The sequence below is a fragment of the Caenorhabditis remanei genome, chromosome IV (assembly GCF_010183535.1).
Source record: "Caenorhabditis remanei strain PX506 chromosome IV, whole genome shotgun sequence".
Classification (NCBI taxonomy): domain Eukaryota; kingdom Metazoa; phylum Nematoda; class Chromadorea; order Rhabditida; family Rhabditidae; genus Caenorhabditis; species Caenorhabditis remanei.
Genome location: NC_071331.1, coordinates 15,812,297 through 15,828,706, shown reverse-complemented (window position 1 = coordinate 15,828,706; position 16,410 = coordinate 15,812,297). Strand labels below are relative to the sequence as shown.

The 16,410-nt window shown below is 39.1% G+C and overlaps 2 protein-coding genes across 2 annotated transcripts; one reads left to right on the top strand and one right to left on the bottom strand.

Annotated features, from left to right (window-relative positions):
* Window positions 1-4,307: 4,307 nt before the first annotated feature.
* GCK72_014415 (uncharacterized protein) lies at window positions 4,308-5,405 on the bottom strand (the record flags this gene model as incomplete). Its single annotated transcript, XM_003089813.2, has 5 exons — window positions 4,308-4,499; window positions 4,545-4,814; window positions 4,860-5,015; window positions 5,065-5,261; window positions 5,309-5,405. The coding sequence occupies 5 exons, from the start codon at window positions 5,403-5,405 to the stop codon at window positions 4,308-4,310; spliced, it is 912 nt and encodes a 303-aa protein (XP_003089861.1).
* Window positions 5,406-5,607: 202 nt separating this feature from the next.
* On the top strand, window positions 5,608-7,033 carry GCK72_014414 (uncharacterized protein; the record flags this gene model as incomplete). The annotated part of the gene is made up of 6 exons (XM_053730274.1): window positions 5,608-5,652; window positions 5,698-6,081; window positions 6,130-6,238; window positions 6,286-6,431; window positions 6,478-6,721; window positions 6,771-7,033. 6 exons carry the CDS (start codon window positions 5,608-5,610, stop codon window positions 7,031-7,033), a joined length of 1,191 nt encoding a protein of 396 aa, XP_053585046.1.
* Window positions 7,034-16,410: the final 9,377 nt, after the last annotated feature.

The following is a 16,410-nucleotide window of genomic DNA, read 5'->3' as shown; positions in this document are numbered from 1 at the left end:
TAGTGAGAAGAGATTAGCACTTACCCTCCACATCATGTCCAACTTCCTCAATCTTCTCTCTCATATCAGCAACTCCATCACGTCCATGCTCATATCCATCATGTGCAGCCTCATTAAGAGTTGATCCAGCTTCTCCTGAATTCGTTGGTTCTCCGATTATATCTGGTTTTCTAATTAAACATACTAGCTCTATCTCCAACCCAGTGCATTCCTTGTTGAGCATTTTCAGATGCCTTATTTGCCGCATTACCTACAAAACTCCGTTGGGAAATAAAATTTGAAAAAATAAAAACAAAAAGACAAAAAAACAAAAATTGAAAGACGACATGGAAAATGGACATTTTGCGAACAGAGTACAACAGAGAATATTCAAATTGAAAACGATCAACTAGCGCCTATAAATTACTCACTGAATCTCTGTTTAGCTTCTTCGAATTGCTCTTTTATTGCCGATGATACAGTTGCTTCAATTTTAATTTTCAGAGAAATCAAATTGGAGATGAAACTAAGACTAGAAAAACCGCTCTTCTAAATGCTCACACAAAATATTTTCTCATCTAAAAGGCGAAACATCGAACTTTTCTACTTCATACTTTTGGTGAAAGTTATTAGTTTCTAAGAATTTGAACACAATGAGGGAATCAACTTCTAGAAGATCAACAAAGGATAAAACGTTCTATTTGTTTTTTCCTAAAAGAGTTATGAATCTATTCTATAAAATTGGGGAGAAACTTCAAAACGAAACGAACACCAATCACACAAAAACAAGTCGATGACACTGCCACATGGCACAGATATCTCTCACCAATAACATCTCCAGCTTGCTTCTTTGTCTCATACAAATAATGATCAACTTTTCCAGCGGCGTCAACTGAAACAATATTCACTTTTCCAACACATGGATCCTCTTGTTGTGGTTGGGAATGACATGGATCTGGTCCATTTCCATGACATTCAACAGTTGGGGCACGGAATTCATTAGTTCTTGGGTATTGGGGTTGTTGGGGTTGGGGTTGTGGGGCTCTTTGACGACAACCGCCGGTTCTTTGTTGAGGATACGGTTGTTGGGGTTGGGGTGGGGGCATAGTGTTTGGTGGGTAATATGGTCCTGGAAGACATCCTCCAGTTTGACGTGGAGGTTCTGGTTGAGGTTGGTAACATGGGGGTTGAGGTTGTTGTTGGGGTTGGGGTTGGGGTTGACTGTAAGTACATCCGCCACGTTGTGGTTGAGGTTGAGGATACTGCTGCTGTTGTTGAGGTTGCTGTTGAGGTTGTGGTTGATTCTCATACCCTCTTGGAGATGGAAGACAACCTCCAGTTCTTTGCGGATATGGTTGTTGGGGTTGGGGTGGTTGGGGTCTTTGTTGGCATGGGGGTGGTTGTTGGTATTGTTGTTGACATGGGGGTGGGGGTCCTGGTGGTGGGAGACAGTTATTTCTTGGTGGTGGGGGTCCTGGAGTCGGTTGTGGTGGACGACGGTTACGACAACGTTCACGACGACGAGCGTCGGCTTCAGCACGAGCACGCTCCTCGGCGCTCTGCTGGCGCTTCAATCTATCGGTTTGAGTTTCTAGTCTAGCTGCTACTCGAAGGGTATGTTTCTCTGCTGCAAACTAACTGACTATTTAGGTAAATGAGTTATGAAGATTAGTTGAGGGAAAATGAAAACAAAACACGATTTTTGATGAGTTTTGAACTTTTGAACTTCTCTCCGTTCCACAAAACTCATCAAACTACAATAATTCATGTCCAATTCCACGTGTCAATCAATTAAAGTTCATATATGTCAACAGAAATCAACATCACCGCAAACCTAGTTGAGTCACGAATTCTCCAGTGGCCGTGTACACATACGTTTTGACAGGTTGTAGCATATGAACTGAATATTAGAAAGAGATAGGTTAGTAGAGGAAACACATTTTAGTAATTTACGAAAGTTTACTTTCATTTATGATGGGACAAGTATTTTGAGATTGAACCGGACGGAAACATAGTTTTTCGATGTAACAATGAACTGTTGAGGGTAAAAATAGCAAGCTAATGTATTGAAGAAAAAAGAAGAAAAGGAACTCACCGACTGCCTCGGCTCCAGTACTTGCTGCTTCTTCAAGATTACGTTTTGCTCGGAGGCCAGAAGCCTAGAAGAGATTGATAAAGTTTAGATGATTGGATGACAAGATAGGAATAGGAAAAACTAATTGATGAGAGAAATTGAATAGAAGTAATAGATGTAGATAATTAAGAGTCTTATAAGAATATAATAACTGAGAAGCTCTCAACGTGGTTTCTCAACTAGGATTTCAGAAATAATTGGTAAATTTACAATCGAATACTTGTTTACAGAATTATTCTTGGTAGTCTATCAAGTAGAAACTGTATAAGTTCGGCGAGTATAATCAAAGGATCAATTCAGAGAATAGGACTTACTTGTTCTGATACCGGGGCACTGAAGCAGAGTGCGGCGCACAACGAAACGAGGATAAAAAGAGTTCGCATTCTGAAAATAGAAGACGTGAAGAGATGGTTGAAGTAGGAAAAAAGAAAAAGAAGAAGCTAGAATCAAATAGAAAAATATAAGAAAAATGGATGTGGGAGATTGGACTGAGAGCTCTCAACCTCCGAATGACCAAGGAAAGTAGATGGTGGGTGCAGTATATATAGGGGTGGGGACGGATGACGTTAGAACTTTGAGATTTAAGAGTTTAGGGGAGCATGTGGAGGAAAAGTATCAAATAACGATATGATTACTAACAAAAAGAACTCTGATTGTTATTGTGTCATGCTCTGTCACAAACAACCTTTTCTCTCTCTCATCTCTTCTTTTATCAGAAGATTGGAGTAGTTTTAAAGAAGGAAAAGAAGAGGATGAAGACAACTGTTTTCTCAATTCATAGTGGTCTTTTCTTTTTGATATAACACAGATTCTCTTGTTGTCTTGATGCTCTCAAATTGCCTGACAAATGGAAGATTGATGAGAGCCGAAAAATCGTTTTGTTTTTGCTCCACTACTGTGACAATCACAGATCGTTCGAAATGTTTTTCTCATCTGAAACGATGAGCCATGTGATTCAGACAAAATGGTGGGGGAAGAAGATCTCCCTCGATATTCAGATTTTAAGATCTCGGAGATCATGAACTGCAAAGAAAAAACAAGAATCGAATTTCATAATTTGTTTTTTCAGCTTGAAAGACCAGATCAGATATGTGCGAACAACTGATATTGGGTATCCCCTGTCATAATCTTTGAGAAATGACTTTTCCATGATCATAGATTGTTTAAAAATCTGAATAGAGATAAACAAGTAAACAATGTATGTGATGATTGAAGCTTATGAAAGATGATATCTCTTTTTTCTGTATTTTCAAAAACAATTCTGATCATTATCTTTGAAATCTTATTCATAGCTTCATGGGGGAAGATTCACATTCTACCTAGATCTCTATTATTGAGAAATCTGAATTCAGGCGTCAGGATAATTATCTAAAACAAAACTTACAGTATGCCGAAATGTGAGATCCGGTGAAGCACAGGAAATTTCCAACTGATTCCTCTGAGAACTTTTTGAAAGAAAGTTGCTAAAATTAGAAAAGAGAAGAGAACTGAGGAGGAGAACCGGAAAAACGTTTAATCGAGATGTGTGGATGTGTGTAACACAAATGAGCGGTCACTCCTCTACTCCTCCTGGTACCAAATGGCTCCGTGGGAGCTGGGCCCACGGGCAGTGCCATCAGCACCACCGGATCTTCCAAGGAATGGCGCTGAGATATTGATGATCCAAATAGTTGATAAAAGTGCAAATTTTTTGACAGGAGATGAAGATAAAGAAACGGAGGATAAAGTGTGTATTACACCAGAAAAGAAATCAACGGGAATCAGTGATATTCAAAAAATTAGTGTAATTTTTTCGCGTTGATTCCAGGATTCTCTCATGAATCACTGATGACATTTGTGTTTTTGCAACATTGAAATTACACTTTTTTTTCGATTTTTTGCTAATGTCTAGCATAAATGAATTTGAAATTATTGAGAAGGGAAACGAGAAATTGAAAACCATTGGAACGGAACACGGAAATGCCAAGCCATTGAAAAACTGCCAGAATTGGATATGGATATTTAACTGAATCCGGATTGCGCGAGAAAGCGAGTGATGCCATCGAAAAAACCGACAAAATTGGTCTGTAATTGATGGGCGGATATTATGAATGAATCAATCAATTGTTTGAAAGACAGTTTTCATAGAAAAAAAAACAAAAAAAGTAGTTAAAAATCAACAAAACAAAAACAAAAACAAATACGAGGCACATAATTAGTTATTTGATGATGATTCAGTGGAAGGCTCTTCCGATTTTTCTACTGCGACACCTTCTTCCTCTTTAACTTCCTCCTCCTTTGCTTGTACATTCTTACGTTCGGGAACGATGGAAAGAAGAGCAGCCTTCCAGTCTTTGTGCACAGAGTGATGAACTAGAATCTCGTAGACTTGGTTAATAGTCAGAACCTGGAAATTAATGAATTTTTAAACTTATGACAACACAACCTTTACCCTTCTAGTTTTCATAAGTAAATGTTCGTCCAACGGTAACCTCGCATGACCAAATCCTTTCTCTCGGGCAATACGATAACACAGCCCTTTTTGAGAGTTATGATCCACAATTCCACCAATTACATACACTTTCGAGTCATCGAGTTCGCTCAAAACGTTCTCCGATTCTGAAGTCAAATATACGATTTCTTCCGGTTTGAATACGATTTCCAATTTTTCGTGATGGAGGAAAATGTCTTGATTCAGATTGTGCTCATTGCCATCGTAAATCTGAAAAAGGGCAAATAAAGAAAAACGGTATGTTTAAAGTTTTACTTTTCTTGATGGTCCATCGAATCCCACTACATGAAATTGGAATGGATTTGGACTGTGTCGGTTTGAAGTATAACACCATCCAATCTGTTGAACAGTTCGTTTTTGATCTTTTTCAATCATCAAGTCGTCGAAAGACATGTCCAAAGCGATTCTTTGCTGGAAAATGTGAGTTTAATTTGATTTCTTCACGATGTATAGTGTTTACCTTGCTATTTGATTGTGCCATTGTTCGGAAATCTTTCCTCTTCCTCAGTTTTGATAAATCTCCAGATTCCTTCAACGCAGCTCTTTTCTCCTTTTTTCGGATTCTTTCTGCTGCTCGTTTGATCAATTTCTTTTCTTCCCATTTCTGCTTGTACTTCTGGCGCCGTAATTGCTTTTTTGACATGCCATCGGGAACTGCTGAAAATGTACAAACGTTTTTTTGATAGATTTAAGAAAACTCTTACGATCTTCTTCATCCTGAGGTTGTTCCGGCTCTTCAACGTTCTCTAAAACTTTCTCGGACAATTCTTCAACTTCTGCTTGCTCAATTTCCGACGACATCCTTCCTGACTAACCGTTTTTCCGATTACAATTATTAAAAAAATCTAATAAAAAAATCGAATGCAAGTTCGCCCTGTTTGCACGTAGTAGAGAGCGGAGACAGCGAGACAAATAGGCGCATCTCTCGATACTCTGGCGCACTCAACGTGAAAACCGATTTTTAGGTTCAGAAGTCTGTTAATTATTCTATTCAACTGCAACAATGTCTGAGGATAACGTTAAAATTGAAGATCCGGATGATTTTATGGTTAGTTTTTATTCGTGTTGTCTATAGGTAACGTAAAAGTTTCAGACTATCGACCGAACCCCTGTACCACTTGCATTCTGTGCTCACCCTACACCAATCGCAACAGAAATTGTTAAAAAAGAAGCTGGAATCGCTGAGCAGTTATTTGAACTTGTTGATCCAATTATCGTTGGAAATCCGAATGAAATTCGACAAGCTCCATCAATAAAAAGTTATGGATGCGATACAGAAAGTGAATTTGAGTTCTCCGATGACGACAGTGACTTCGAGAATATAAAGGATATTCGATCTGGAGCTCTTGATTCAGACGAAGAATTCGATAAAATCGTAAAATTCTCTGCGAAGATTATCGAGAAGACACATAAATCGGAGTATCCTGAAAACGTAGAAACGAAGAAGAATCGAAAATCTAAGAATACACACAAAACAGTAAGACCAAATCATAGAAAAAGTTCTGTTTTTATTATTTTATTGCAGGCAAATGTTCGTGAATACGATGATTTACCTCCACTCGAAAATTTGAGCATCGAATGTAAAAGCAATTTGCTTGAATTTGGATTTGTGACTAAAGTTGTCGACTGTCAAGGTAATTTAATTAAGTTCAATCTCAATTAATTTTTGATATTTCTGCAGTTGTCATTGTATCCACTTGTAACGAAGTTCTAGACTTTGATTCATATCTTTTTGATCAAAAGGGAAATGCGATCGGCCAGATTTACGATATTTTTGGACAAGTCAAGACTCCACAGTATGTGATCCGGTTTAATTCTAGTGAAGAGGTATATTCAGTGATCTTGTGTGCAACCGTTACAAACATTGTTTCAGGCTTCTTTGATGCCAATTGATATGAAAGTATTTTATGCACCAGCCGAAGAACAATACTCAAAAACACCATTCAAAGGACTGAATCTTGCTGCTGCAAATCGAGAAGCAATAAAATCATTGAATCGTCGGCTTGATCAGCAAGCCGCTGTTGAAAAAGCTGTCGATCATATTCACGTCGCCGATGTTGACAGCGATGTAGAATTCAGTGATGATGAAGCAGAAAAAGAATACCGGAAGAATAAACGTAAGTTTCAGTTAAACTCCTGTTTAAGTGTATATGTGATCTATTTCAGAAACAGTTCCTATGAATCAGAGACATCAGAACGAAGCGAACAGAGGTGGGCGTAAGCGGGATCGTCGTGGAGGTCAAAAAGTTCAGTTCGCTGCTGGCAATACAGCCACGAACCCATTAGCTGCCAATACTTCTGCCCCAAAACCATATCGACGGGATCATGACGGTCCTGCTCCAGACGCTCGACCTCCACAAACAACAGATTCAAACCCTTATGCTGAATTCGGATGTCACTCTGGATTCAACGGTCGGTTCGGAATCTAATTGTACTCCTATGAGCTTGTTATTGTATTGAATATTTTGTTGAAGTTTTCTCGCTATTGTTATCAGCGCAGTTGTTAAATACCATCTGTTATTGTTGTACCCTCGTTATTCGTTTTTTCAAGTATAAATACGTAAACTTTCAAATTTCTTGTTCATCATTTCTGAATTCGTCTTTCTGAATGACAAACTACGTTTATAACGGAACCGGGCGAATCTGGCTTGTTTGCAGTTGGGAGAAGGGTCCAATATGCTACGGACTGACACTGTAAGAAAACAGATTTGAAGAAAAATGAAATTTATGTTTAAGCGACTTTTTCAGTGACATAATTGGTTCTATTGCTCTCATTTCCTTCTTCGTTCTTATGGTTGGTACTGTGTTTTTCGGATGGCTTGGAATCTTTCCAAAAGCAATTCGGGTTTGTAGTTGAGCCCCGATGATCTTTAATATTTGATTTTCAGCGCAAACTTCATGATTAAATATTCCATTTTTATTAATTGAATGAGCATTTACCTAATAATCTAAAGAAAACAGATTTCCCTATTAATTCAATAAATATTATGCGACCTTATGAAAAACATTCGGGTAAATTGAAACAAAAGGGCAGGTCAGAATTGAAAATTCGGCAGGAATAAGCTGATGGAAAATTGAATATTTTAGAAAACAAAGAAAGGAATAATTGGAAAGAAAAGAAAGCAGCGGGTGGGATTGTAAAGTGAAAAAAGGAAAGGCAGTATAGAAAAAAACAAGGATTTCAGAAACATAGAAAACAAGAAATAAAAGGAAAACAACTGAAAGAATTAAAGCTGTAAAAGAGGGCTAGAAAGAGTTGAAATGGGGAAATTAAAGAAAAGAAAAGAATAAAAACCTGGTGTTGAGTGGAGAGGGGAATGACGATGCAAAGAAAATGCAAAAACGAGAAAAACCAAACCAATAATAATTAAAATAAAAACTAGAAATTGGAGACCAGAGGAGAAGAGATTCAAAATTAGATGGTAGTCGTTGAAAAGATTTAAAAACGGAGTTTATCTTCGAAATCCGCGTCGCCAGAGAACTCATCATCATCGAGATCATCATCAATTGATCCTCCATTTTTGACATGATTCAATAATCTCGTGTTCACTTCAAAGATGAGTCCTTTGTATTGTTCAGGTGTACATTTACCACAAAAACCTCCACAGCGTCCGATTACTTTCGCATTATTCTGGAAAATATATATTTAGGGTTTCAGTCAAAAATCACTTACATAATAGCGATCAATTCGAGACGTAGTACGGTGGCCCTGATCTTCCCAATTCAAGTCATCCACTAGTTTCAAGCCAGCATTCTTCAAATCAATAGAGAATGTTCCTTGTGGACATTCTTTCATACTGTAGCAATCACCAGCAGTTCCATATGGTACATGGACTCCATATTCACGTCGGGCGAATGTGTAATCAGATACTGAAATCATACACTTTGAACAATGAATTCTAGAAAGATTAAACTCACGATGGAATTTTCGATTCAATAAATCGATGCGAACTTTGCTGAACCTCGTCAATCCAGCACTCGCATCTCCGACGTCCGAACAATGACATGAATCATTTCTTTCGCCATTAAATGGACAGGTATGAGGGTAGATCAGTCTGAAAATTGATTCATATGATCTAATTTGTAATCTTATTTTTAACGCACTTCTTTCCGTAGACTTCAGCAAAATTAGTTCTTGGATTCACATTCAAATAAGCTTTTGGAATGGTTGAATTCATTTGATGGCAATAAACTTCAATAGTAAATCCATCAAGAAGAACTGTATAATTGCCGTCTTTTGCCTTTCCACTCAAAGATTTCAGCTCTTGACATGTTGATGGAAGGCCTGAAAACATAGAAAATCTTGAAATTTCAGTTCAGAATTTTCATGAAACTTACAGTTTCTCTCGAAGCAATACTGAGTTCGGCGTGGTTTCTTGGTGGTGCACTTGACTCGTTCAACTCGACGACCATCATTGGCCACACACTTGACACGACGACGACGAATACCTTGTCCACAATTTTTGGAACATTCTCCCCACGGACCGAAACTCCATTTGAATTCAGAATCACATGGATTCAATTCACAGACTTGAGACTCATTTGGTTTTGGGAACATTTCACATTTCTCTTTCGGGACAGCTGGCTCGTCTTCAAGCATGAAAATAATCGGGATTGTGGTATTGAAATTATCCTTTCGACGACATCTGACATCTCTTGTTTGAACTCCTTCTCCACACGATTTGGAACACTGAAAATTCAAATTAATGGATTGAGAAAGGTTGCTCCATTGATAACATACCGTCTGCCAATCCCCTGGAACCCACTCATATGGACAACTCGATGTATCACACTCTCTGGATGAAGTTGGGGCCCGAGCCATATCGCACATTCTCGGAGCCGCCCGTTTGCCAGAAGTGCTTACGCAGTACACCCGACGAGTTTGCTTTTGTCCCCGAGCACACTCATCTTTGCACTGAAAATTGAAATAGGTCAGATGGGGCTCAAAGAGGAAACAATAAAGGATAGAAAGAAGAATGTGTAGATAGAATCTGGATAGATAATCTAAAGGGTCACCAACACAATAATGTGACACATGTCTTACCATATCCATTTGAAAACGAATGATGGAGCCTGAACGCGTGCATTATTTCAAGAGAAAACGAACCAGCGCCAGGAAATTCGAAGGGGGTTTTGTTGTAAAACTAACCTTGCTCCATGGAGTAATATTCCATTTATAAGCAGGACAAGCCACTGGGAAGCAATTGGCAACTGCATGTAATTTAGTTTTCGCATTACATTCAGAATCAGCAACCAATTTCTTTCTTCCACGATAGCATTGAACTTCACGTCGGCGGACTCCTCGACCGCAGGTGACAGTACACTGTAACTCAAATGACTTGTTCAAATATTCCAGATAGAATACGTACCGAACTCCACGTGGTAGCTTTCCATCTTGGACAATGTTTTGTTCGACAACGAATCTCTTCGATTGGTTTTTTGGATTGATCACATTCAGTACTGGCAATTGTGACATTCAGTGATGGATTCACACATTCCACAACTCTTCGTTTCATTCCTCGTCCACATTTTGCAGAACACTGGAAATGGTTTCGTTTTTTTCATTTCAGATGAAATAGATTTTCTTTTGGTTTGAGTCATTTTCCATCTGATAATAATCCTTCCGACCTACGCTTTACATTTCTTCTGACACAAAATTATTGTTATCCACCCAAACTAATGCTCTAAGTTTACTATCTACATTATATACTAAAATACATCTAATTATAGAGCAATCTAGAAAGAAAATGGAGTTTCAAGAATTGAACTAAATATCTAGAATGCAAAGAGAAATTCATCATGATAGTTTTAAACTCTGAGTTCAACTTCGGTGATGGTACGTTTTTCTAGAACTTTTGATCTGAAAAGTTCTAGTATGGGGCAGTTTTGGAATGCCGTAGAGCTAACTCTATCGAAACGATTTCCATAACATCAACAAGTAATTTTTCAACCGAATTTGAATTTCTCCGAGCATTCCAACGTCTAGATCAAGCCCTCACTCCATTTCAAAGACAGATCATTTGCAAGAAAATACGAAACTTTAAAATCCCATCATGCATCTAGATTTCTAGTTTCTTGAAAACTATTTCTAACCAATTCTAGACACATATAGCAACCAAATTGAAGTGAATCATTTGAAGAAAAAGAGTGAATGTGCGAAAAGCCTCACCTATATCACAGCCAATTTTGCAACTTTGGACATCACAATGAGCAACATGCAACACGTAGAGAAATGAAAGAAAAGCGACATTAAAGAGACACATTTATTTGTATTTGATTTTCAGATGCTTGTGTGGTTTGAAAGGCAAAGATCATAAGAACATAGAGAGAGAAAACAACTGAAATCTGGCATTCTTTTGAGAAAGAAAACATAGGGAAAAAGAGAGAATTGAACTGTTTTTTGACTTCTTTGAAGCAGCAGTGAAAATAGAAATTGTTGCAATTTGAAAATATAGAAACCCGTTTGAAAATGAAAAAAAAACGACATTGAAAAGCGAAGAAAACATGCAAAAAAGACATGGACATGGCACAAAACGAACGGACAACAAGGACAAAAAAAGACTTAGACCTTATTCACTTGATACGTATAATAGTTATTGCGGTAATAGGTTTTTGGCCGATTCCTCCTCGTCTTCTTACGACGACGTGGAGGTGGAGGCAAAAGCGAAGTGGAAGTAGAAGAAGAGTGAGAATAATTATGAACTCTATTGTTACGTACCGCGCTCCATGCTGACGATTGCCAGGAGACGACGGGAGGAAGGATAGGAAGCAAAGAAGCAGAAGCAGAAGACGTTGAGTTGGAAGATGACGTCATTGATGATTTGTTCATTGAATGAGATCGACATGGTGGCATTTCACAATCTCTTTGTTCACGTGGTTTCACTTCAGAACACTCTGTATCATCTTGTTTTCGACCAGAGAGCACGTCTTCACACCAGATTCTTCGACGTTGGACACCACCGCCGCATGATACGGAGCACTGGAAACTTGTGTTAGAGTGATCGAACATAGATGAATACTTACATGAGTCCATGGTGAAATCTGCCAAGAGTTATTGGTGAGTGGTGGACAGAGTTCTTCATTGCACTTATCAAACATATTTGGTTTTCTGGACTCATCGCAAGAAGCAGAAGTACAAGAGACACTTCGACGACGCCATCCGCCACCACATGATGCAGAACACTGAAATCCGGACCGATTAAAAATATATCTAGGATCATAACTTACTTTTGACCAATCTCCAATAACCCAGGATCCAATGCGTTCTTCTCCTTTCGGACAAGGTTCCAATCGGCAATTTCTGGTACTTGTTGGTCTCTTCTGTACATCACAATCAGTATCTTTTAATACAGTTCGTCCACTATCCTCTGCACTGACACATGTTACATTTCTACTCTGTTGAACATGAGTTCCACAAGTAGCCGGACATTCTTCCCATTCAGCAGTCTTCCAGTATGAACAATCACGAAGATGACAGTTTCGTGAAGAGACCTCTTTGTCCAAATGACTACAGTACTCGTCAGGAAGATCACGAACGTGATCGCGACACTTGAGAAGACGGCGTTGTGTTCCATTTCCACAAGTGGCTGAACAGGCTGTCCATGGTCCAGTTGCCCATCGAATGGGAGGAACATCTGCTTGAAGTTTCTGAAGAACTCGCGGTCCTTCACACGGATCTTTCTCACAACTCTTCTTTTCACGAGGACGGGAATTCTGGAATTAGTTATTGTCTTAAGAGATAGGAGAGCAGTAAAACTAACTCTATCACAGAAGTATTCATCGACAACATTTCCTTCGGATCCACGTGTACATGCAATACTTCTTGTCTGAATTCCAGATCCACAAGTGACGGAACAAGGCGACCAATGACTTGGTTTCCAAGTTGTACAAGGGAGGAGATGACATGCTTGACGAGTTTCGGGCATTTTTGAGTCTCCACAGAATGAAGAATCGACTGATTGATCACGATAAATGCATTCAATTGTTCGTTCACGATGACCGACACCACAAGAAACAGAGCACTGAAAATAGATAAGTGATATGGTTTCATAAAATACAAAGATAACTCACGACACTCCAGTCGCTTGATCTCCAAAATGGACAAGTACCAAGATTACATGTCTGATGAGAAGCAGGACGATCAGCAGCAAGTCCACAAAGTGACATGTCCACTTCACTTCCATTTCCAGCAACACACGAAACCCTTCTAGACGACCATCCATCTTCACATGAGACACTGCATTGAGACCATTCTCCAAGTTTATACTTCGGACATGCCTCTCTGTGACATGGCTTCGTGATAATCTTCTCCATTTTGTGACAACGATGTTCTTGGAGAACAGTTCCATGACGATCCGTACAATTGGCATCTCGATATTGTACTCCATCTCCACATTTGACTGAACACTCTGACCAAACTCCGAATTGCCACCAAGTGCATGCATGTTCATTACATGCTTCATGTGTATGTGCTGGGCCACATCTTGAAGTGTGTGTCTCTCGATCAGCTGCATCCAAACATTGAGCATGGCGCATTCTGACTCCACCATCACAACTTCTCGAGCACTCTGACCAATGACCGTAGACCCATCGTGGACATGGAATTCTGTTGCATTCTCTCTCTGTCGCTTCTTTCTGTTCTCTTCCACAAAGTGACTCCTCAACTCGACGGTTTGAACCATCAACACAATACGTCTTTCTATGCATTTTTCCATTGGAACCGCAAGTTTCCGAGCAAGAAGTCCATTCTCCATAATTCCATCTTCTTCCAGAACAGTCAACATAACAACTTGTCACTTCATTTGGCTTCGTATTCCTATCACAAAGATGCTCAGTTACTGGAGTTTGACGATCTCCTTCCATTTTCACACAAGTCACTCTTTGTCGTTTCTGTCCTGATCCACATTTGACACTACAACTGGAAATGTCTTCAGTCATCCATCTGAAAATTCATTATGACTATTAAATAAATAAATCAGAAATAGGTTACCTTGTCGAACAGTCAATATTGCACATTCTGGTTGCTTGTTTCGGTTTCACAACAGAATGACAATTTCTTTCATTACTCTGCCGATGAGTTGACATATCCAAACACATCAATTGTTGAGTCTGTTGTCCACGACAAGCTCGATCACAATCAGTCCAAGAATCAGATGGTCTCCAGAGATACAATCCACCAGAAAGAGGACGAGTGACTTCACTCGGAGTAGACGCAGTCATGTATTCGTATGAAATATCTGGTGGATGACTGCCAACAGAGAGGACATGAACGTAAATGTCACTTCGAATCGGTCCAGTTCCATTGATTCGTTCAATGATTGCATCAGATCCAGAATATTCCAAAACAGTGTCTTGGAATGCAATTTGTTGTCGAGCCAAAGAGACTTGGAAGTGTCCATTCAGAAGGAATTCACCGTTTGCAGCACGAAGAGAAAGGTAGTTATCATCTTCTTTCATGTTGTTATACCCTTTCTGTCGGATATCAATATTCGCAGAGCCGGCAGGAATCTTCATCACTTCATTGTATCCGAATGTTCCCTGCTCGTTGAATGTTCCTTTGACAACTCTACAAGATGAATCATCTCCACCACAAACTCCACATTTATCTCTACGAAGTGACGAATGAAGTTGATGATCACATCCTGGAAATATAACTGATAAGTTCCAATAAAGCTCTGTATTCTAATTTACCTGCTGGCATACATGCTCCAGCAACACAAATGTCATCTCCATTTCGATCACACGGAGTTCCATCAACTACTTTATCTTTCAGAAGATAGAATGCAGCAGATCCACTCAATCGACAATACAATTTGCATCGTTCATTCGGAGCGACGTTTGCATATTTGGGAACCCAGACGGTATTTGTTGAAGCAACTCCTTGAATTCCAATGTCTTTGTTGTTGAATTCAGCACATTGAAGTTCACGATACGGTTGAGTATCCCATGGGCATTCTTGAGTGTTACATGACCTGTATCGCTCTCGTTGACCAACACAATACTTTCCACCATTACGAGGTCTGAAAATAAAAATAGAGTTGTGAGGGGAGAGATTCTGGAAAAGCTTCGTGCCTAGTTGGCCTGAAAAGCTGGAAATGTTCAAGCTGAGTGCTATAAAAATCTATTTTTATATGAGCTATTGATTTATTGAGCATTCGGCTGAATTATCTATTATAAACGTGTCGAAGCGGCCCAAAAAGCCCAAAAAGCATGGACGGACAAACATTAAAAGTGGTTTTCAAAGCATCCCTCAAGCTCTGTTTTTACCTTCTCGGATCATTTGATTTCATAGAATCGATCTCATTATCTTCTCTGAATTTTTATAGTTTAATGACTAGACTAATTGGTAGTTTCAAAGAAATCGACAAAATGAACTTTACAACTCACTTCGGATTGTCACAATCTCTCAACGCCTTCTGAACTCCACCACCACAAGTACGACTACATTCTCCCCAAGACCTCCAATCACCCCATTGACCATCAATTTTGGTGAGAGATTCTGGTGCAAGACGAACGCAAGCTCCGTGATGACAAAACTGAAACTCGATAGAATGATGAAAAAACCTTTGATTTCGAAAAATAACTGACCATACTCCTCGATTCGTCACACGGTGTTCCGTCGGCCCATGGCATATGCTGTGTTCGACATCCCATCTGGCTTCCGTAGAATGTTGCACACCAAAGACGGCGACATGTCGGCTGAAATAAAAATTAACTAAAAATTGATCTGAAAAATGACTCTTACCATATAAGGGCACAACTCAGACGCGGGTCCGAATACAAATTTGCATTGTTGATGAGCATCGTACTTCTTTCCAGGTTCATCACGTACAAACACATCTTCATAATAGCGACGTTCGACCGGTTGATCGAATAGACATTGAGTTTGTCCTCGATTATTTCTGAAATTATTGGAAAATCAAAAATTTGGATATCTAGAAAGGAAATATTACTCGAGGAATCGTTCGAGCATTCCAGCTGAGCACGGTGACCAGCTCCATGGGTGAGTATTATACTCCAATGTTGGTGCCATTATATGGAAATTATTCTGAAAAATTTCATAAAATAGAATCTAAATATTCATTTCTAGAAGAAACCTTGTTAACCGGCATATAGCTGGAACACTTTCGTTCGTCATCATGAGGAATCGAGAACACATGACCCAGTTCGTGAGCAATTGTGAATGCAGCACTTAGTCCATTGTCTTCAATTATAGCGCAACTCTTCTGTAGATCACACATTGTTCCGAGCTCAGCAAGTCCTAATGTGTCACATTTTCCCTGTGATCTACAAATGTCTTTTCGAGTCAAAAGGATTGCCACGTCATGATGTTGAACACTCGAGTCATCTGGATCATTGTAATATTGTTGCCATCTACAGAAGTCTTGAAGTGTTTGTTGAGCATTCTGAGTGATACGTGGACCAGCATTTTCAGTTTTCAATACGATTAACTTGACGACAACGACATTGATTGAAGCACGAAGAGATTGATGACGATAAATTGAAGCAACTGTGGAGAAGAGAGTGAGAACATAATCTTCCAATGATCTTCCATGATATTCATACATTTTTGTATCAGCCACGACAAGAACTTCCACGTAATGATCCCACGAGTTTGCTGCTCTTCTAGAACGAGCTTTTCGTTCTGAAAATTTCAGATTGATTCAAAAATTTTCAGAATTATTTCATTCTCTCCACTGAAAGATGTTTTCCCGAGGTGCCGAAATTCTCAGTGATTGGTGTGCTGCGATTCGACCACACACTAACCATTATCCATTATCCTTTGCTCTTTTACTCCGTTAACTAC